Source organism: Fusarium fujikuroi, chromosome FFUJ_chr07 (genome assembly GCF_900079805.1).
Source record: "Fusarium fujikuroi IMI 58289 draft genome, chromosome FFUJ_chr07".
NCBI classification, from domain to species: Eukaryota; Fungi; Ascomycota; class Sordariomycetes; order Hypocreales; family Nectriaceae; genus Fusarium; species Fusarium fujikuroi.
In genome coordinates, this window is record NC_036628.1 from 3,067,820 (window position 1) to 3,088,014 (window position 20,195).

At 48.7% G+C, this 20,195-nt stretch overlaps 11 protein-coding genes; 6 read left to right on the forward strand and 5 right to left on the reverse strand.

Annotated features, from left to right (window-relative positions):
* Positions 1 to 314: 314 nt before the first annotated feature.
* FFUJ_08144 (uncharacterized protein) lies at positions 315 to 1,304 on the forward strand (the record flags this gene model as incomplete). The annotated part of the gene is made up of 1 exon (XM_023581189.1): positions 315 to 1,304. One exon carries the CDS (start codon positions 315 to 317, stop codon positions 1,302 to 1,304), a length of 990 nt encoding a protein of 329 aa, XP_023433831.1.
* Positions 1,305 to 1,528: 224 nt separating this feature from the next.
* On the reverse strand, positions 1,529 to 3,170 carry FFUJ_08143 (related to pisatin demethylase; the record flags this gene model as incomplete). XM_023581190.1 has 4 exons in its annotated part: positions 1,529 to 1,885; positions 1,944 to 2,177; positions 2,248 to 2,311; positions 2,383 to 3,170. 4 exons carry the CDS (start codon positions 3,168 to 3,170, stop codon positions 1,529 to 1,531), a joined length of 1,443 nt encoding a protein of 480 aa, XP_023433832.1.
* Positions 3,171 to 5,013: 1,843 nt separating this feature from the next.
* Positions 5,014 to 6,133, forward strand: FFUJ_08142 (related to monophenol monooxygenase (tyrosinase); the record flags this gene model as incomplete). XM_023581191.1 has 4 exons in its annotated part: positions 5,014 to 5,236; positions 5,298 to 5,391; positions 5,449 to 5,887; positions 5,939 to 6,133. The coding sequence occupies 4 exons, from the start codon at positions 5,014 to 5,016 to the stop codon at positions 6,131 to 6,133; spliced, it is 951 nt and encodes a 316-aa protein (XP_023433833.1).
* Positions 6,134 to 6,589: 456 nt separating this feature from the next.
* FFUJ_08141 (uncharacterized protein) lies at positions 6,590 to 8,265 on the reverse strand (the record flags this gene model as incomplete). XM_023581192.1 has 2 exons in its annotated part: positions 6,590 to 6,628; positions 6,682 to 8,265. 2 exons carry the CDS (start codon positions 8,263 to 8,265, stop codon positions 6,590 to 6,592), a joined length of 1,623 nt encoding a protein of 540 aa, XP_023433834.1.
* A 2,036-nt stretch (positions 8,266 to 10,301) lies between these two features.
* FFUJ_08140 (uncharacterized protein) lies at positions 10,302 to 10,832 on the reverse strand (the record flags this gene model as incomplete). XM_023581193.1 has 4 exons in its annotated part: positions 10,302 to 10,355; positions 10,432 to 10,479; positions 10,534 to 10,735; positions 10,789 to 10,832. The coding sequence occupies 4 exons, from the start codon at positions 10,830 to 10,832 to the stop codon at positions 10,302 to 10,304; spliced, it is 348 nt and encodes a 115-aa protein (XP_023433835.1).
* Positions 10,833 to 11,720: 888 nt separating this feature from the next.
* FFUJ_08139 (uncharacterized protein) lies at positions 11,721 to 12,553 on the forward strand (the record flags this gene model as incomplete). XM_023581195.1 has 2 exons in its annotated part: positions 11,721 to 11,868; positions 11,919 to 12,553. 2 exons carry the CDS (start codon positions 11,721 to 11,723, stop codon positions 12,551 to 12,553), a joined length of 783 nt encoding a protein of 260 aa, XP_023433836.1.
* A 1,134-nt stretch (positions 12,554 to 13,687) lies between these two features.
* FFUJ_08138 (related to triacylglycerol lipase 2) lies at positions 13,688 to 14,872 on the forward strand (the record flags this gene model as incomplete). XM_023581196.1 has 2 exons in its annotated part: positions 13,688 to 13,757; positions 13,815 to 14,872. The coding sequence occupies 2 exons, from the start codon at positions 13,688 to 13,690 to the stop codon at positions 14,870 to 14,872; spliced, it is 1,128 nt and encodes a 375-aa protein (XP_023433837.1).
* A 284-nt stretch (positions 14,873 to 15,156) lies between these two features.
* FFUJ_08137 (uncharacterized protein) lies at positions 15,157 to 15,652 on the reverse strand (the record flags this gene model as incomplete). XM_023581197.1 has 2 exons in its annotated part: positions 15,157 to 15,439; positions 15,507 to 15,652. 2 exons carry the CDS (start codon positions 15,650 to 15,652, stop codon positions 15,157 to 15,159), a joined length of 429 nt encoding a protein of 142 aa, XP_023433838.1.
* A 454-nt stretch (positions 15,653 to 16,106) lies between these two features.
* On the forward strand, positions 16,107 to 17,303 carry FFUJ_08136 (uncharacterized protein; the record flags this gene model as incomplete). The annotated part of the gene is made up of 1 exon (XM_023581198.1): positions 16,107 to 17,303. One exon carries the CDS (start codon positions 16,107 to 16,109, stop codon positions 17,301 to 17,303), a length of 1,197 nt encoding a protein of 398 aa, XP_023433839.1.
* Positions 17,304 to 17,596: 293 nt separating this feature from the next.
* FFUJ_08135 (related to reductases) lies at positions 17,597 to 18,595 on the reverse strand (the record flags this gene model as incomplete). Its single annotated transcript, XM_023581199.1, has 1 exon — positions 17,597 to 18,595. One exon carries the CDS (start codon positions 18,593 to 18,595, stop codon positions 17,597 to 17,599), a length of 999 nt encoding a protein of 332 aa, XP_023433840.1.
* A 551-nt stretch (positions 18,596 to 19,146) lies between these two features.
* Positions 19,147 to 20,195, forward strand: FFUJ_08134 (uncharacterized protein; the record flags this gene model as incomplete). XM_023581200.1 has 2 exons in its annotated part: positions 19,147 to 19,234; positions 19,291 to 20,195. The coding sequence occupies 2 exons, from the start codon at positions 19,147 to 19,149 to the stop codon at positions 20,193 to 20,195; spliced, it is 993 nt and encodes a 330-aa protein (XP_023433841.1).

Genomic DNA, 20,195 nt, shown 5'->3' on the forward strand with positions numbered 1-20,195 from the left:
CCTCTAATAGACGCCATGAAGCGACAACGCTCTGCCAGGTCAGTGGCTCCTATTCCATGGTCCTGCAGTTTTCGAGGAGTCCTGGTCGGTAACAAAAACATCTGTTTCTTTCAATTCAGATCCTGAATTTGAATCAGATAACAAGGCACTAGGCCAAAGAGAGATGTTTTGTATCTTATCTTCTCTACCAACGCCACTTACGACATTGTTCTAATTCGAGACTTAGCGTAGGCGCTTATTTCCAGCTCGATCCCCTTCATTCTTCTTGAATCAATTTAATTCACAATTGTAAGTCTTCTACAGCATACATAATTATGGAGTCGTCGTCAGAAATCGTCCTCTCGGCGCCCGGATACTATGGCCCAGGCTCTATCACAGCCTGGTACTGTATCGTAGCAGCCACAGCTGTATCCTGGATATGGAATCCCGCCCATCGCTTCCAGCCAACATCAGACTTCATGGCGGCTATTTTATACCCTTTGATCGCAATGGTACATTTCGCTATACAATTATGGAATTTCCCCTCCGACAAGACGCAGTATCTCCGGGCCAACCTTATGCATATCATCATCGGAAATGGAGCAGAGGGCCCAGTCTCGGAGCAATGTGACTACCAATACAAGAACCAAGTGCCTTTCGACAAACCAGGCCCCGACATGTTTGACATCTTTCCGCGTGTCGTCACTATCGATGCTGCCTTGCGGATCAACGATAATTGCTTTTGGCTTTGTTTGATCGCGCTTGGATTCCTCCTTGTGGAGCAAAGGAAGAACTGGACAGAACAACGGCTCAAAGGCTTCGACCGCGTTGGAAAATGTCTTGTTGCCGGGGTTTTGTTACCGATAATCAACGGAATATTTCTACTAGTGTTTTTTGACGACTCTCGAACCCTTTGGATCTTTGTAGAGTCTACTCTCTTCAGGTTCATGGCGGTAACCATGGGTATGTGCCCGGTTATGGTGGCATTCTTCATATATCTACCACTATCGCCCGAGTGGAGTTCATTTTCTGGAATACTGCCCGAAACAAGATCCATAACACGGTTTCCACTAGAGCTCACTGTCAACCTGTTTCAGCGGATCCGTAGGATTCGGCTGTTACACTTCGGGCTTGGGATTCTGTATCTTGCCTTCATTGGTATCTTGGTAGTGGGCACAGTGAACACTTTGAGACTGGCATATCCAATCCAACTGTTCATTCCGGCCGTTGGTATTTCAGTCTTTGAAATGGAGCAAGTAGCAAGCTTGCTTGCGGGTTTGGTGGTGTTGTCATATAACATTCACTCAATTTACTACCCGCATTAAAAGCTACGAATTCAAGTATCCATAGAATGATAGACCGTTATAAACATTATATCCTGCACTCAATCGACTCCAATAACTATTCCATGTCTTCTGCTACTGTCGCACGCACCTTAAGTCCAAAATCTCGAAACAGGGCGTAACTCTCCGACCGCATGGGACTCAGAGGCTCCGTGAGCTGAAAGTCGAACGCTCGTAGTAACTATATCCCCTCAAGTCAGCGAAAACTATATCCTAGGGACAAATTCTGTTTTGCAACAAACCTCGAAGTACACCTTTTGCAGCTCCATAAATGCCAACGGTTTTCCAGCACACATCCATCGGCCGTGGCCAAAGTTCATTTCGACGTTACGTCGCATCTCGGCGAGATCGGAGGCTGAGAGACCGATGAACCGTTCTGGTCGGAAGACATCGGCGTCTGGGCCAAAGAGAGCTTTTGAACCGAGAATAGCCGAGAAGTTTATGGCGATGGATGTACCGCCAGGGATGAAGTGCCCGTTGATGGTATCGCCTCCAGCTGGTACCTCCTTGGCTTGCTGCCCTGTTGTTACTGGTCGCATGCGAAGACCTTCATATATAACTGCCTATTGGAAGTCAACTATCTGTATAAAATGTGGGGCAAAGTAAGCGAAAGGGCCTCACTTGGAGATAAGGCAACTCGCGTGCCTGAGCAGCTGTAATTGGACTTGAAGCTCTTCCCTCACGAATGGTACTTCGAATCTCCTCCTTGAGCTTCCGGTAGACGCGAGGGGAGGACATGAGGTAGAATAGAGTGACTCGGATAGCCGAGGCCGTGGTATCGGATCCCGCGACGAACATGAAGAGTGTCTCAGATTGGGCGTTGCCTTCAGACAGACCGTGGACTTTGAATGAGCTCTGGTAGCAGAAGACATCAATGGCAATCCAGGAATAATGTTAAATAGGGAAGTGGGACACTCTGACATACCAGCATATCAGTCTTCTCTGTTTGGTCTTGACTATAGCGTTGTCGGACATTGTCATTCGTAACCCTGAGCGCGATAAGTCAGCCCAAGGCCGTTCCGGGTAAATACTGGAGCGATTCAAGATGAGGGTCTTTTACTTCATCAATGGGCCAATTCCCTGAGTATCAGTCTCGCGTGGCCCAAAGTACTTGAGAAACGTAGTCGAGTACATTATGGCTCGTATCCACGGCACATCGCTCGTCAGCGCCATCAAAGGCATATGCTCATCCAACCCTTCATAAAACCTATACGGATCCGAGTCAGAAGCGCAGCAACCAAACTCCGTCCCAAGCGCCACTTTGGAAATGACATCGAGGGTGAAATATGACAAAACGTTAAGAAGCGGTAGAGTACGGAATACACCAGATGCCGGCTCTGAGAGATAACGGCGACGAATCAAAGATATGAGGTTGTGGACCTGCTGGTCGACAGCGCCCTCGAGATTCGGCGTGTCACGACCACTATACGCAGGGGCAACCCTTGCCTTTGCGCGATCATGCTGACGCGGATCTCTCACCGCAAACATAGTCTCGTGATACGGATTGAAGCGCACACCATCAACCCAAGATGATTTGCCGTATGAGCTCTTTGTCGCCGACATGCGCTTGACGAGCTCGACATCTGAAGTGAGCAGGACCTGTGGTCCGATTCTAACAAGTGAGCCGTACTTCTGGTCGAGAGCTACGAATACATGATGTTGTTTACCGCTGTAGGCTATCCAGCCGTTCCATATGTAACTGAGTCCTGCGAACCAGGGACCTGGGACGTGTCGGAGGCGATACCATGCTAGAAAAGATGTGCCGAGCCACCAGGACGATAGGAAGCAGAAAGCGGCAATGCCGATGTTACTGGATGTTGAGAGATCTGATACATAAGAGAAGGTCATCACTGCTTGTTGATTTTTGTCAGATATTGACTTGACTGCCTCTAAAACGAAATGTAGGGCGTAAAGCCTTAAGGGGCTGAATGGGGATACAACCGGGGTCTTAAACCTATTTTCAAATCAAACCGCAAGTCTACATATTCTCCCTCACAACCCAAAAACAGTTCGCATTGACAGTTCTTTGGCGCTGTATTTAGCCGGTCAGTGGTGAAAGACAGCCACATCTACCTTATACAGCCTCGCGCATATGCAGTGGCTTTGTCACGCTTATGCGTTACATTGCAGATTGGCATAAATACGACCATATTTATCAGCCAAGAGCCAATGATCGACTGCTCATTTATCTTGTCCGTTTTTAAGCGTATCACTTGACTTTCTGTCGCCTCTGGGTCTGCAGGTAAGAAAGTCACATGGTCTGCATGCATATATAAACGTCATACATCCCGGAGTAAAACCCGAAAATGAGCGCGATGGTCGCGGTTCCTTAAGCCACATTGGTGTAGAAGGCCTCAAAATTAAGTATTGCAGCATTAAATGCAAGCGGATGAATTTGGAGCAATGGGCGCATGTTTCTGTGAGAATTGCGCTTGGTCTGTATCCTGTCTGCTTACCAACTGGCATGAGGAGTGACAAGACGATTACTTGAAAGACTTCAAAGGGAAAATTAGATATACTTAAGTGAAGATCAGCAACCAATTCAAGGATGATGAGGGGAAAGTCTGGATACCCTGACCTCGTACCGCGAATGATGTTCCTGGTATCTGGCTTTCAGCATAACGCTATCCGTAGGCAATAATTCTTTTACCAGCTAATCAACCCCGCCAATAGAGACGCCCAACATCGTGGATCGGACGTTATCTTTGTTACTTAATGTATACTACCAAGGATGCGCTCAAACGGTTGATGTCATGGTCACTCTCCACCCTAAACACAGCTATCGCTCTTCTTGACCCCCACCATGTCTGTCCTGTGGGACTAGAGTGTTGGACCAGGAGGCTACTTTGCTTAAGATAAAAAGGGACAATATTTCAGAAATACTTGGCTCGAGTTTCCCCAGAACTGGAGTAGTGCTCCGGCAAGTTCTCCAACTAAAAAGGGTGATTTAGCTTCCGAAACCAATATATCCACTCCGAAGTGCCACTTATTAATGAAGGTTGCCTACCAACCACCGTTGTCTCTACTATACTATCTGTTATTAGGAGCACTTTGTAGCCTTATGGTTCGCAGCATTTACTGCACGAGCCTTAATTTCACATGACGCACGGCCCGTCCGAGCTCGACCATATAAATATACACCCGTGAGCCAAAATACATGAAACAAGACCGTGGGTCCAGGAGCTTCTGAGTCACTGCTACGCTAATATTAAGCGGCTGGTTGAGAAACCCTAAAGTTGATATATATAAGCGCATCATTAGAAACTACCCTAACACATAAAATGAATATTGGAATACAGACTCAATTAAGGTGATATTATCGTCTCGCAAACAAAGCTACGCTTCGGCGCCTGAACTCAAACATGGTTAATGGAATATCCATGCGTATGTGGATATTCAATGCAGATCGTTAGGGAATTTCGAAAGATAGCCAGCCTTAAACGAAATTTAATAGGCAGGAACTAGGAACTATACCAAGTCCCATAGCGCAACCCTCGTATTCACTATCAGCTAGCAAGCGAGTTTGCCGATCAGCGCGGAGTATCGTGCAAACCGGGATTCAGGTATATAATCATAACAATACAAGTGTCCTTAGGTCGATCGTCATCTTGCAACTCATTGACTCTCTTCAATCGTTTAGACTTTCAACACATCCTCTCGCTTATCCTACAGGCCACTATCTATCGCCAAGATGCGTTTTCTCTCTCTTACCTTTCCCGCTCTTTGCGCGGCGGCTGCGGTTTCCAAGTGCGAGAACCCCATCAAACGTGTTGAATGGCGCGAACTCGATGATGCAGCACGTCAACAGTACACCGACGCTGTTCTATGCCTCTCAACTAAGCCATCTCGTCTCGGTCTCAACACCACTCTGTACGATGACTTTCCCTATGTCCACGCTCATCTGGACAAGCAGAGTATGTTAAAGTCCTCTCTTTCATGCTACATAATAGTGCGCTAACAATGCATGACGTACAGTCCACGCCGTTGCTTCGTTCCTCCCCTGGCACCGATACTTTGTGCACGTATATGAGGGTGCCCTCAAGGAATGCGGCTACGAAGGAGTCATGCCGTGAGTTTCTGCCTCAATAGAGCTCAACACCATGTATATACTGACATCAATTCTTAGGTACTGGGACTGGTCTCTCGATGCCGATGACACGCCCAAGTCTACCATCTGGGACCCCAAGACCGGCTTTGGCGGTAACGGTAGCCTCAACAAGACCGAATCTATCTATGATGGGCGTGCTGTCAGAAAGTGTCTAGACGACGGACCATTCAAAGACCTCTTGCCTGCATACCTAACCACCAACTACGATCCCCATTGTCTGGCACGAGGATGGAATGATGGAAGTGAAAATGTTGGGAAGATGTTGTCTGAGAACTACAATAAGGAGGCAGTTGCCAAGGTCCAGGAGGTCAAGGATTACGATCACTATCGTCAGAAGTTAGAGGCTGGTCCTCACGGTGCTATCCACAGTGCAATCGGTGGTGATATGATTCCCAACACTTCCCCCAATGGTAAGTCCTGTATCCTCGTTCCATCTTTCTCGAAAATCATTGCTAATGTATCAGATCCCATCTTCTTCCTCCATCACACCCAGATCGATCGCCTTTAGTCTCTCTGGCAGCAAGAAGATCCTAAGACTCGCGCCATGGAGTTTGCTGGCTATAAGACCCAGGATCAGTTTGATGGAACCAAGCCTCCGCCTGCTTCTCTCGATGATATGCTTCTCATGAATGGCTTGGCGGATGACTTGAAGGTCAAGGATTTGATGAGCACCCAGAGCTCACTTCTCTGTTATTCTTATTAGTTGTAGAGTTAAAAACTTTGTTGAAGGGGGTAGTTGTCATTTATTCAACAGTGCTGTACCGGTTTTGGCCGGTGTGTTTTGCCCCTAGACTTTAGTCTGGGACTCGCCTAATCTTCTCTGTATCTGAAATGGCTCGTTGCTTCGTGGCGTTGTGAGATGACAGCAATCTTAATGTCACGAGCAAGGAGGCTGCATAAGTATCGCTGAGTAATTTTGGCGGTGATAAATATTCACCGTTAGATAGTTTACATTTAGCTCCCCCACCATAGGGCGAGACAATGCCTCATATTTACGTCGGAAAAGTGACACCAAGCAAGGTTATACGAACCAGATTCAGTTCAACTATCTGAACTATCTGGTCCGCTTAACCGCTCTCTAAAACTGTCTTACAAAGTCAACCCTAATGGACTTCCAGACGCAGCCCGCATAATCAGTCATAAAACCTTACTTAGCCAGCTACTGTCGACCTGCCATATCCCCAGTCTGTTCATCGACCTATAAAAGTTAGCAAGATATTGATTCGCATGGGGACGAGGTAGTCCACTTACATCCTTGGAAGACGAATCAGTTGGTCCAATATCTCGTGCTAGGTCCAGACTACTTTGAGCAACGTCTCTAAGCTCTGGAGCTATGCTCTGACGTTGGGCCGAGGGTCCAGGTGGGTATCCGCCCTGCATGGTGTACCTGTTCTCCGAAGTCTCATACTCACGTCCTTCTTGCCAAGAGCGTGTCTGATCTTGATAGATAGCGTGGCTTGGGGTGGGTGGTCGATACGGAGGTCTAGGTGGAGGTGGAGGTGGATATCCGGCCTGCGTAGTGTACCTGTCCCTCGAAGTCCCATGTCCATACCCATCATGCCGAGAGCGCGGCTGATCCCGATCCCCATTGTGGTTTCCGATGGAAATCCCATAGTCTTCGGTGAGAGGGTACAGTCTCATCGAAGGTAGCCACCCTCGTGGCGTCGAGCCCCCAGAGCTATGGACGGGCGAGTTGCTGTCAGGGCTGACACTACGGGAACCCTGACCATTGGGTGTCGGTACTTCCGTGGCTGGTGTTGGTGCACGGGGGCCATAATTCTGTGTCGACGGACTGGGACTCGATCTGTGTGCAGGATTTACGCTAGAAGTCCCATAGTCTTCCGTGGGTGGATGCAGCCTCATCGAAGGTAGCCGCTGTCGTGCCGACGAGGGTGCAGCGTTCTGATCGCTCGGGTTTTCCTGGTTCTGTGGTGCGTACACCATTGGCGGGTGAACTGGGTGCTGTGGTCTAGGAGGTGGCTGGTTATGTTGTGCCGGTACGAGCTGACTGTTTTCCGGTCGAAGGTGTATCTCCAACGATAGCTCAGCCATAGTACGAACAACCAGAACACGCGTGCCCTGAACATCCATAGTCATGTAATTATGGCCTGGCATGTACAAGATTGGCTCTGCGCCAGCCGCGAGGATACCAAGAATGTCCTCCTCCACTGAACACCCAACGACGAGAGCAGTCTTCGCAGAGACTTCGCATCCATCCAACGCCTTTTGAAACACGCGAGGGTCAGGCTTGCGCACCAACAAATCTTCTGTAAGTATCATAGCACCGACGTCGTGCCAGAAATTGAGATGGTTGACGATATCCCAGTCAAAACTGTGGTCGGCAACGACGATGCTGTAGTCGAGACGTTTCAGCTGCTTAAGGAGATGAGAAGCGCCGGTAGCTTCAAATCGATTGCGGTTGAATTCAACAGCGAACTCGTTGCCGATGCGTTTACGTTCACTCGCCGACGGCAGTTCGAGGTTGAGTTGCTGAAACATCAATCCGACTTTATCCATCGGAACTTGTGGATTATTGTTGTGCTGAAGGCCTGGGCCATGGAGCTGGGTTTGGATATGCTGTCGATACGCCTCGTCCATGGCACCACGATAGGCTCTCTTGAGTTCATCCATGGATTTGCTCTGAAGGTCTTGGTTAAGATCCCTGCATTTCTTCAGAGCGCACTCAATAGCATAGTCGCGGTTGAAGAGGGTGTCGAGCGTGAAGAAAATGAACTTTCCGCCTTGGAGTTCCTTTGGCAGTTCCTCTGGGGGTTTCGGAGGCGGCTGTGGGTTGGGTGCCACTACCTCCTTGCTTGAGCTCGCCTGAGAGGACATTTCGCAACGAGAACCTGTTGAAGAATTTTTTGGGTGGAGTTTGGGAGGATGAGGAAAGCTCAGCTAATTTATAGAAGAATTAATGCACTCACAGTTAGGCATAGTGTGGTTTAAAGAATTAAATGAATCATGAGTTTGGTTTGTTTATTCGCGCAAAAGGTATTTTCGTTATGGGCGCAAGCTCGGGATGATGACTGGTCGGGGCGAAGAGAGGCAGCCGGTTGGTGTTGCCGAACGAGATCGAGATATGAAAGTATAGATCTTAGTTTGCTGATTTCTATTGAAGTCTATTTTTGCCACCTATGCGAGATCAATAAGTTTTAAGTTTGCGCAATTAACCAAGGCTGCGTACAAAATATTGCCTTCAAACAGGTGAAGTTAATTTGGATTCTCCAGTATGTTGACTTGATACATCTCGTGGAGGTGTCATAAGCTTTAACTACCAATCAAGATATCACATGCTGGACGAACTGACTTCAGTTCCCCCGATATTCACTATCAGATCCGCCTTTGACGGCAATTCCAATTTTTTGTTTCGTCCGTTGTCTCATTAATCCCTTGATACAAGGAGAATCTCCAATTGAAAGAATACTCGTGATTTAAAGAGTGCAAAACACTATGCAGTAGACTCTAAACAAGCTATTCGACGATCTATGTGTAGAGAGCAAATGCAGAACAACCTGCGGCAAGGTACTTCAGAATAAGTCAAGTTGATACCACGCATATAGTGCTTACAGCGCTTGTCGTGCTAAACTCTCCGTATTGTGACCATGAGATTTACTATGGGGTTGACTGCTGCTTACAAGGCTAAGCCTTGGGCGCGATTTAAACTCGAAGGACGTGTCCTGCTTGTTCGACCAACTTGGGTGCCTTCGCTTGCTGATATGACACTCTTGCTGAGCTGTTGCATCACGGTATGATCTCGTAGCAAAGTGCCAAGGTAAGAGTCACACAGGAAGCGAGACTGCTGTTACTTTTCTCGTTGCTTGTCCGACGACCGTAGAGTTCCGGGAACAAAAGTCAGATAAGGCGGCGAAAATTGTCACTTGTTTCTACAATGACAAATCTGTGTTATAAACTGATTCCAAACGAATTGGAGGAGACAGTCACTTACTCAAATAGCGGAAACAAATACTTGTAGACTCACAAATACTCAAATCGGAAATACATTTCGCGGGCCTGGTAGCCGATTGCGACCCCAAGGGTACTCAGGTTGATCGACACATGCTCATTTCGGCACTGGAGATATCATAGGGTCTTCGGGTCATCTATTCCCGCAGCTCAAGGCAGAACGGGATAAAAGTAACCAACGCTGGGTATCCATTTATCCACTGCCATGGCCATCAAGGCTCTGGTGGGTCAACAACCAAATGCCTAATGTCAGGATTCAGCTGGTGACCTAAGGGGGGGAAAATAAAACACGGACCCCAAATCGGTGGATGGCCAGCGAACTTTCGTGTAAGCCAAGCCCATCAAGGGCCGTGTAATTCCCCCCGAGGGTGGCTTGTCGAGCACGTGGGCCGTCAACCGCTACGTCTGATGCCATTGCGAACAGGTACCAGGTCCCGTCAAAGATGCGTGGGTTTGATAAGCTTGTTGGCCTTTAACTAACAAGGTTTGTGCGAAATGCACGAAACTTCGAATCTGGAAGTCTGTTCATCTCGATGCCACGATGAGCCAATCACCGCTGATCATCATTAATACACGCATCAATTGCCTGCAAAGTTTAAACCACGACTTTTCAAAGGCGATTCGTGGAAATATTACCGACTGCTCCACTAATGCATTGCGAGCCGTGCCCTATCTCGGTCCCTAGCACGTTTGATGATCAGTGCGAGTCATGTCTCATCTGTCAAACAGCAGGACCCTTGCATTTAGCCCTGGCCCAGGGTGAACGGTAAATGCCGAGTTGTCACGAATGCTGTTTTCCGACGATGAATACGAATTTCTTATTTGGTATTGACCTATCACAACTTCTACTCAAATACTGCACTGTCCTTCAGGTTTGGTGGAACTGACAACAAGGCTGTCCCATACTAGTTTGCCTCTGCTCCCTGCGCTCCACACTTCTTCTCACAGTAGTAGGTGAACTGAGATTCATCGTCAGCCAAGAATTCAAAAGAGCCCCAGTGACAAAAACGGGGGACAATATGCTACACTACTCACCTCGTCACCGCCAATATGCCAGCCGTTAGACCCGCAGACAAGACCATCCTACCAGGTGTTAGCGCCTCATTCTATCAGGACATCACATCTCGGGTGACCCACAAAGCGACAGTCAGGGCACTTGTCCCACTGTTTGTTGCCAGTATTGCGGCTTTTGTAGTAGTCGCAGGCACACTTGGTAGCACCCGGAAGAATCTCATAGTTCACCTTCCAGTTGTAGCTGGGGCTCCATGGCGTTCCTCCGATGGGGTCGTAGTGGCGGTTGGTGACACAGACAGCTTGGCTGTGAAGCTTTGCCGACGCACTGGTGACATCTTGTTAGTAGTGATACGTGCTATGGGGAGCTTGGGCTCGTACAGAGTCGCGAGAGCGAGGAGAGAAGTGAGGCTAAGGAACTGCATTGTGATTTGTGATGATAGAGAGGGATAATAAAGATTTGGGCGGGGACTCTGTGAGAGAGTTAGAGAGGAGGGAGGCGAGAATGTGATACTGGATGATCTGTTCTTCATCAATGGGATCGAGGGCGCTTATATGTTCAATATCACGACTAAATCTCAAGGATGACTCCGAAGACGGATGATCCAACTCTTTCACGTCAACCCATAGCGCAAGCATTGACCAACTGTTATCTCAAGCTATCCTCTTTTTTCAGACCTGACCTGCCAATTTCGTACTCGAGTCATGCTACATGATAGATGGCCAGGATCCATCATCTCTCCAAATCCTATCGCTATCCCACGAGGTCCGGCAGTTACCTTGTAATCACAACTCCATAGCTGAAAATACCATAAGTGAAGTCGTGATAGCAGTGGCCCTGTAAAATGTTCGACCAGTAACAATTTAATCCGTATCTCGGACCGACACATCGACCTTGTCGTCGTGATCGTCAATGTTAGTTGGACCCGTCGACTAGCGAGTCACCTTCCTAATGCACCAGAAGCTCGGGTCTTGCCGAGACCTAGATGGGATAAATCCGTAATCACAGATAGATTGAACTTTTGTCAATGGACGATCTTTATAGCCGCGCAAATAGCTTCAGGTTTAGCTACTTGGGAGATTGCGAGGGAGCTTCCGGAATGGGATGAGAATTCAACTGCCGATGTAATAGTGAGTTGTTGATGGTATTGATAGAACAAGACACCTTTAGAGGTTGGGCCTACAGCCGGGCATATTCAGGTATAAAGGGTTGAGCTGCTCTTGGTAATAGAACATCTCTCATTCCTCAACCAGCAACTTTTCCAACTCCTCAACAACCACTCTCTATCATACCCTTTCTACAGTCTACGAGGATGATTACCCCCCAGTTCATCCTTCTCAGTCTGGCCGCCGTCGCCAGTGCTGCCCCCTTCATGACCGAGCGCGATCTCAACTCCACCCTCTGGACCCCCGACCACATCCTCAAGCAAGATGAAGTCATCCTCTACGGTGAAGGCCGCAGTAAGTCACCCTCGCACTGTCCAGCTAATCACCATTTAACATACCCTCAGTGGAGGTTGTTCACGTCAGCGTCTATGAGAAACTTCTCGAGTCAGAGGGCATTTCCTCCATCACCCCTGAAATCGACCAAGACTGGCTTGACGCCGGCTCCAAGGCCGTTGCGCCCCGCGACCTCGAAGAACGTCAGTCCTGCGGCGCCACAACCTCATACGTGACCGACCGCACTCAGCGCTTCGTCGACTGGGACGTGCAAATGTCCCCCGTCGTCATCGGCGCCGGCCGCAGCGGCATCGACGTCAGCGTCGCTTCATCCTTCAGCATCTCTAATGGTGTCTCCGTCAGCGCGGGTCTGGACCTCAAAGCCGTCAAGGACCGTCTCGGCGCTAGCTTTGGTATCAACTACTCTCGCACCTGGACTACGCAAGCCACCGTCACAGTCCGCGGTACCGTGCACGCTGGTGAAACCGGTGTTGTTATCACCCGGCCTTGGACTAATCGTCGCTATGGACGGCAGTTTAGGGGATGTGTTGGGTCGATGCAGCAGACTGGTACGTGGATGGCTGATGCACATGAGGAAGGGTCTTATGAGGGTGTTAAATGGGTTGCTGGTGCTATTACGATGTGCATTAAGAGGCAGAGCGGTATTCCTCTTTCTCGATGCAACGGCGGTGGAAACTTCCGGTAAACTGCCCTCGATCGGTCTGGAACCCGTACGAGTCATGGACCTGGCATCTCGCATGGCTTGACAGGGCGGGGAGCAAATGTCAACGGATATAAAACGGAGATCCGGCCACGTGGTGACCACTGATGCAACATTGCAGATTATTGAAAGACGTTAGCTTAAAGGTGATACATTATGCATTCCATGGTGGATGAGGACTTTATAACTTATTGGTATTATTTGATAGCACTTGTAGCTTGAATACACAACCAATAAGCTGAATTATACTTCATGTTTATGATTTATGATTTGCTATGAAGTGGGCAGTCTTATTTTGTTCTCTCTTTCTTGCATGACTTATATGAGCAAGTCAGCATAGGTCAGCGAATCTATATCAGTATTGAGATTCAACGTTCGATCGGAGGAGAGGCAGTTTTAACTGACCTCATTGCAGCATACACGGTATGCGGGGAAATTGACACTAAAAGAGATAGCATCGCCTAGTGCGGTCTGTCCAGGTGAGCCGAACCTGAAACTTGAGAGGCTCATTTTTTGGATTGTCTAGATGCTGAAGTAAGCCTTCCTGAATCCTCTGTTATGAAATGGAACTGATGGGTCATCAAAGTCTGGTCGAATTTCCGATCGACCGGCCCCAACGAAGGAAGCATGTTTTGTCGCGATCTGCTGTTGTTGAATGATGATTGTTGGCTTGAACTACCTAGCCACGTTGTTGGAGACCCCAGTGACATACCACATTAACTCAGATCCATTTTAATCCTTCTGTAATAAGATCTGAGTCCCGCTATATAAGAAATTCGGTGAGTACTGTAACTTGTCAAGAGTAACGAGTGATCTTGGAGTACGGGGTCCGGGGCAAACTAAAACCCCAGCTTCAAATTAGGGTCTGAGGATCATAACTATCACCAAGCATAAACTAGCGCAAACTCTATTACTTGCCGTAGACAATTGCCGCCCTCCCGAGCCGAGGATGGTTTTGTATTTGTATCACTTGACTCTTTATGGCTGATGATGTTCCGATATGCCGATGGGATATATTAAGCCAGTACTTGGCAAGTCCACAATTCTTATCTCTCATCTATGCTCGAGCCTTGAAACCCACGCGAGATAACTTTAGTGGAGACAAAGATACCACTGACGATGAAGTCAACCGCTATCCCAGGACTATCTCTAGCAGAGAAGCTGGGTCTTGCGGTAAAGATACTTCTAGGTAAGATGCCATTCCACGCTACAGTGTCCTTGGCCTCCTAGACTCACAGTTTCGAAGTACCCGGAACCATCGTGGGCATTCTCATCCGTGGCCTGCCCCTTGCCATCAAATACAAAATCCCATTAAACCTCTGGTTTGGCTGCATGGTCGGACGCATTCTCCTCGGTAACTTCAATCCACGCCAGGTTCAATTCCTCTCTACACCAACGATAGATGCCTACACAGCCTGGATCAAGAAGCAGCGTGACCAGGGCCATCACAGTCGGCTCAACCTCGACATAGAGCCGCTTTCTGGCACTAACGCATCGATACTGTGGATTGGTAATCGCAAGAAAGCATCTAAATTCGTACTGTTCTTGCACGGCGGCGGATACGTCGCGCCCCCTCTGCCAGGTCACTTCACTTGGTGCTGGGAGGCATACGTCAACGGTGGACCTGGTGTAGAGACAGAAGTCGCTGTTGCGTTTTTGCAGTATACGCTGGCGCCAGGTGCGAAATATCCCGATCAGCTGCGTGAAGCTTCCGCTGCTCTAAATCATCTGCTTCGAAGCGGCGTGAATCCAGATGATCTGATAGTTGGCGGTGACTCGGCCGGAGGGAACTTGACAGCTCAGCTGGCTTACCACCTCCTCCATCCTCATCCAGCGGTTCCAGAAGTGAAGCTTAAAAGCCCATTAGCAGGCATGTTCTTGGTCTCTCCGTGGCTAAGTGACAGAACAGATAAAGCCTCGTTCAAGCAATACGGCAACGTCGACATGCTATCTGCAGGTTTACTCCAGAAAACTTCACCCCATTCCTTCAATATCGACGACCTGAAGCCAAATTTCAATCGAGCTCATCCAGCGTTAGCCATGGATGGAGATCTATCATGGTTGAGCGATCTCCCAACGATAACGAAAGCCCTCTACGTTACTGTTGGCGGACGCGAGGTGTTTTGTGATGCAGTCGTTGAATTTGGGAAAGCTGCCCGAGAGAAATGCCGTTCGATTCCTGTTGTTTTTGAAGTTGGTGAGCGTGAGTGCCATGACTTTATACTCATTGAGAACCAAGCAGAGGCGGTAGGGGATGCTACGGAGAGGATGAGGAATTGGGCTTCGGGAATATTAGTGGAGTAGGGGTATTAAAGAGAAGTGCCTTGTGGAGGAGGAGTTCTCAGTCGATGGAAAAGACAGGAGCTACAAAGCAACATGGTAAAGACACGGGCAAGACTTTTAGAAGATGTTTAGTATTATCCCGTGGACTTGGCAATTTGAACATCGGTGATAAGTAAGGCACAATATTTATATGAAATCTGGTGTGAGTGTCAGACTTTGGTAACTTGTAATCCTATGATAGTCCCAGAGTATAGACCATACTAGGTTCAACAACGTTGACCTCAGCTCTTCCATCCTCTAAAGGTCTAAGCAGATGCCTGCATCACCTCAGTAAGTTCAACCAGCATCTTTCGCCCATCAATAACCTTAATACTAGCGATCAACAATGTAGAAGAATTGCTACCAACGCCAGTCTCCTTGTTGGAGTCGGTAAAACGAAGAAACTGGGAGACACAGCCAGCGCCTGAGCCATCAGGTGCAACCCAAGATTGGAGCTCAGTTGTTTCTTGGATGGTCGTCTTGTTGTCGGCACGGAACTTCATGATGGCATCGTGGAATGATTGTCGCGTGTAGTGATCATGGTTGATTCTAGGTTGCGCGATTAGTTTCGCTAATGTTTTGACTGAATGGGAACTTGTGGTAGAGGCTGGCTTACCTGGCCGTGAAATCTTCGGCAATCGATTCTTTGAAGGCATTTGCCGAAACTTGATCGTCTGGCTGAACAAAGATTCGGGCGTAGAGATCTTGCATCCAGCTGCCCAGGGCAGAGGGAGCGCTGGTGGATTCGAGATTGTGGGCCATGGTCAATGGGTATCAGGTTTGTGAGAGGTTCTTAGATTATGAAAAGTCTTATGAGATGGCAAAGAGATAATCACTTTTGAGAGACTTCAGGTAGTTATTTATACCCATCCCCCCCCAGGTCATGATGGAAAGTGTCCTATAAGTCGGGAGTGGATCCTTCCGGTGATTTGAGTCTAGCGTGCGGAACTCCGCATCTTAGTCAAACAGGCCCGGAATGGTCGGGCTCGGCGCTGACCGGCTTATTTTCCCAGGCACTAACTTGGTAGCCTCGTTCTTCTACAACTGGATAATTAGTCACAACTATCGCAGAACCTTTTGGTTTCGTCTCGCAGATATGGTATCGTCAAGGCAAAAGTCGTGCTCGGCCTGTGTCCGAGGTAAAAGGCGGTGCGACCTCGGATTTCCGCAATGCGGACGCTGTCTTGCGACAAGGGCTACTTGTGTGTATGCTTGGATGTCACCTGAGGATACACAAAAGACATCAGGAAGCTCTGATGTGATTGTTTGGAAGGATCGAGCCGAAACTACCGGAACCTCTCAATACAATCATGAGTCATTCACATCAGAAGTCGGCCTGGATATTTCGCTTTTTCCAACTCCCATTACCATCCCACCTTCTCTAGTGCCGCTCGTAGATGAGATCACCGGCCGGGGGAGAACAATATCATTATTCACCCCAGACCCTTGTCTTCCACATCCGAGCCAGTCGTCTCAAAACTCACAGACGCTCTACACGGAGACTACCATCAGTACTTCGTTACTACCATCACAGAGGTCTCGGATCAGACCTGTTTATACGACCAATACTCTCAAGGAGCGTGCAGAGTATGAGGCTAGTCGAATCAAACATCAGGTCAAGACTCTCGCACAATCAGGACAAACATGCTTCATCCACCGCTCTCAAACAAGCAACTCCACTGCACTACTCGATGCTTTCGCTGCTTGCTCCCTGTACGCAACACGGAACTCAGCCAATTCATCTCTTGTTGTGTCAGAGATTTCGCGGCGAGTGGAGCTACTGATACAAGCTACAGACACAGCAATCGCTTTATATCCGTTGAGCCCTCAATCAACTATGAATCTTGACGTTCTACCCTCCGTCCAGGCCATGCTGATGTATCAGTGCATGCGACTATTCTCGGGTGACAGCTCACAGCAGGAACAAGCTGAGCAGGACGCCAAGTCGCTGAACAAATGGATTGATATCTTGCAACCACACAAGCCGGAATCTCCCTCGAGCAGTTCAAAGACTGATCACTCCTGGCTAACCTGGGTCCGAGCAGAGAGCGTCCAACGGACAATGATCTTTGCAGACCTTGTCGAGAGTATTTACACGTTTCTCAGATTCGGCTGGTATCAGCCGAGTCTAAGGCTGGGCGAGCTAAGCTTCATAGGCAACGCGAGCATATGGAACGCAAAGTCACTGACAGAGTGGCGACAAGCCGGAGAGCAACAGACCTGCCTCATATTGGAGATGTCGAGGTTTCAGGACAATGTTAAGGGGGTTTCTTTGGACGACCTTGATGAATTGGGGATTATGATATTGGTTATTTATGAGGGCTTTGAGGTGCTGAGGGGGTGGGCGGGTGATGATAAGAAGATGCTCAAGAAATGGGGCTTGAGCTCTGGAGGTAATAATCCTTTTGAATAGCTTCACACGTTTAGAAAAGATGTTGTTGCACCCTTGAATGGAGTACTAAAGTAGCGGTTGCATTTTTCTAAAGCAGGCTTGTCACGGCACAGTATATGACATATGATGGAATCGAACCGAGCACATATAAAAGAGAAATGCGATTGCGCTATGACCAATTCTTTCTAAAATTGAACTATCGATGTCTCTATCACGTCCCAAACCACCTTGTTCCTGCTTTCAAAATCGGTTAAAGACACCATAACTTTCCTCCACCCAGGACATCACTGAAAGAAAGATGCGACCGCTACAAACTACTCCTCGTCCTTCAATCCCACCAACTTGAGCGAGTCCATCCACAGCCGTGCCGCCTTCTCGACATCATACGCGTACGGAGCATACCCAGGCCCGATTATCTTATCGTCTCCATCAACCGCCGGCTTGGCAACGTCGCAGTCAACAAGGTATTCACCACCATTATGCTTCCAAGCCTCACCAACAGCTGCCCACACCGTAGTTGCAGCTCCTTGCTCGACGCTCTTCATCATAGGATAGATGTGCTCCATACCCTTGAAGGCGTCGGGCGGCATGTGTCTAGTCAGTCCTGTGGCGACGACGCCTGGGTGGACACTAGTGGCGTGGAGGTGTTTTGCGCCGTAGCGGCGTTCAACCTCGTTGGCCATGTAGATATTTGCTGTTTTGGATTGGGCGTAAGCGATGTTGGGGTTGTAGTCGCCATGCTCAAAGGCGTAGTTGTCAGCGTCGTTGATGCCGTGGATGTTATGGCTGGACGAAGAAAGAACCACGACCCGAGAGGGGAGGTCAGGTGACCCAGCAGCAAGGAGTGCAGGCTTTAGAAGCTGGAAGAAGAGGAAGTGAGACAGGTGATTGGTGCCGAACTGGAGTTCGTGACCTTCAGCCGTAAAGCGAAGGTCAGGAATAGCCATGATGCCAGCATTAGCGATGAGGCAGTGGATCTTAGAGGTCTTCTTGAGAATAGCAGTAGCAGCATCCCGGACGGACGCAAGAGACCCCTGATCCATCTGGAACAGTTCCATGCGGGAGGGGTCGAAGATGCCATCTAAGGCTGTTCTGGCCTTGTCAAGGTCTCGGGCCGTAAGGTACAGAGTTGCCCCAGTCGCGGCGATGGCGCGGAGAGTCTCGATGCCGATTCCAGAGGATGTGCCGGTGATGACGAAAATTTGACCTTGACGTTTTTCCTCGAGTCCTTCGTCCTTGATGATCTGGAGGGCTGTTGGGCGAGCGTCGCCTGGACCTTTGGTGTTGACGTGGACAGCGGTGTAGCGAGACATGATTGGTTACGCGTGTCAAGAAGAGAGTTGATAAGTTTGCACTATTTGGACTTTAGAGATCTTGTCGTGTTTGATGCAGGACAGACAATTATTGTTTTCGGAGTGCGGATATTTATATTCCATACTCTGGATCATGGAATACGATATTGTCTTTATTATGGATCATTGTTGAGCGGTACTACGTCGTGAAGAACAACTTAACAATCACTATCCAGCATGGAGTTAGAATCTTCCCACAGAATTATCACCGTCTACTAGAGGTGAAGCCTGGAAGTTGTATCTTGATTATTCAGAATCAAACTGTAGGGTGAGTTGGTGTACCAGGCTGATGACATTCCTGCCTTTCCAGGTCTAGCCGTCCCACCTAAATGCCCTGGAGCCGGAAGCGTAGGTGGGGCTGATGACAGTTTATCCTAATCCAGTTTAGCTTGCGGGACTTGACTACGCTAGCTCAGGCGGAGCATTTCTCAACTCGCCGATGGAACTCGGCTGCCAATTTCATCGTCTTCTCCTTACTACATTCCAAAGTTAATAATATACAACACCTTGATATGGAATCTAGAGATAATTACTCCGCGATTGCCGAGGCGAATAGGCAGCGAAGAAAGCTACAAAACCGGAAGAACCAGAGAGCCCGTCGTGAGTTGTCCCTCGCCAGATGACTAGAGGTGCTTATTAATTATTAATGTCTTTAGGACAACGAATCAAGGGTAAAGATTTTGATATACACCAAGGACCGGATTCATTTGAGATTAGGCGCTGGCGGGTCGATGAGGTCGATGATCAATGTTCCCGAGACAAGGACATAGACTCAACTACCGTGTCTACAACCTATCATGCGTCTTATACACTTCCCTGCGCTACCGAAAGTGCCACCGCTGTTCAAGCACCATCATCCGCAGATCAACCCAATCAAATCATGACCATACACTCAACCCCCCAGGCCATCAACATCACCTTCCCCCTACCCTCTGATCAACTCCTCCATCTCATCCAATTCAACGTCTACCGCGCCTTCATATCCATCAAACGCACCATAAACACAATATCACTAGACCCAACAACCTGTCCCGTCTTCGGGCCATGTCTAGACGACACGACCCGCTACCCCCCCAACCCCAATATTCCTGTTTCTCTAGCCCCTACTACACTGCAACTATCTCAGTACCATTTCCCTTGGATCAACATTATGCCGTTCGCCCGGCTACGAGACAATCTTATACGACGCGAAGGTCGGTTTGATAATTTCGAATTGTGGCGCGATCTCGTCGGCGATCTCATGAGTTATACTGCTGCGCCTTGGCAGCGAGGAACACCATTGAGCTTCTCTACTACTATCCCCGAGACCAAGCAGTCACAAGGGTTGGTCTTGGAGAATTACATAGATACAGACGAACTTACGGCCGGACGCAACGGGCTGATAATTTGGGGTGAGCCGCATGATATGCAGAGTTGGGAGGCTACGCCTGGCTTTCTTACGAAGTGGTCATGGGCCGTCGAGGGCTGTGAAGAGCTCGTGGAGATCAGTAATCGCTGGAGGGTAAGAAGAGGGGCGGAGCCAATGCGTCTGTCAATCTCGGCACTGGGAAGGAATAAATAG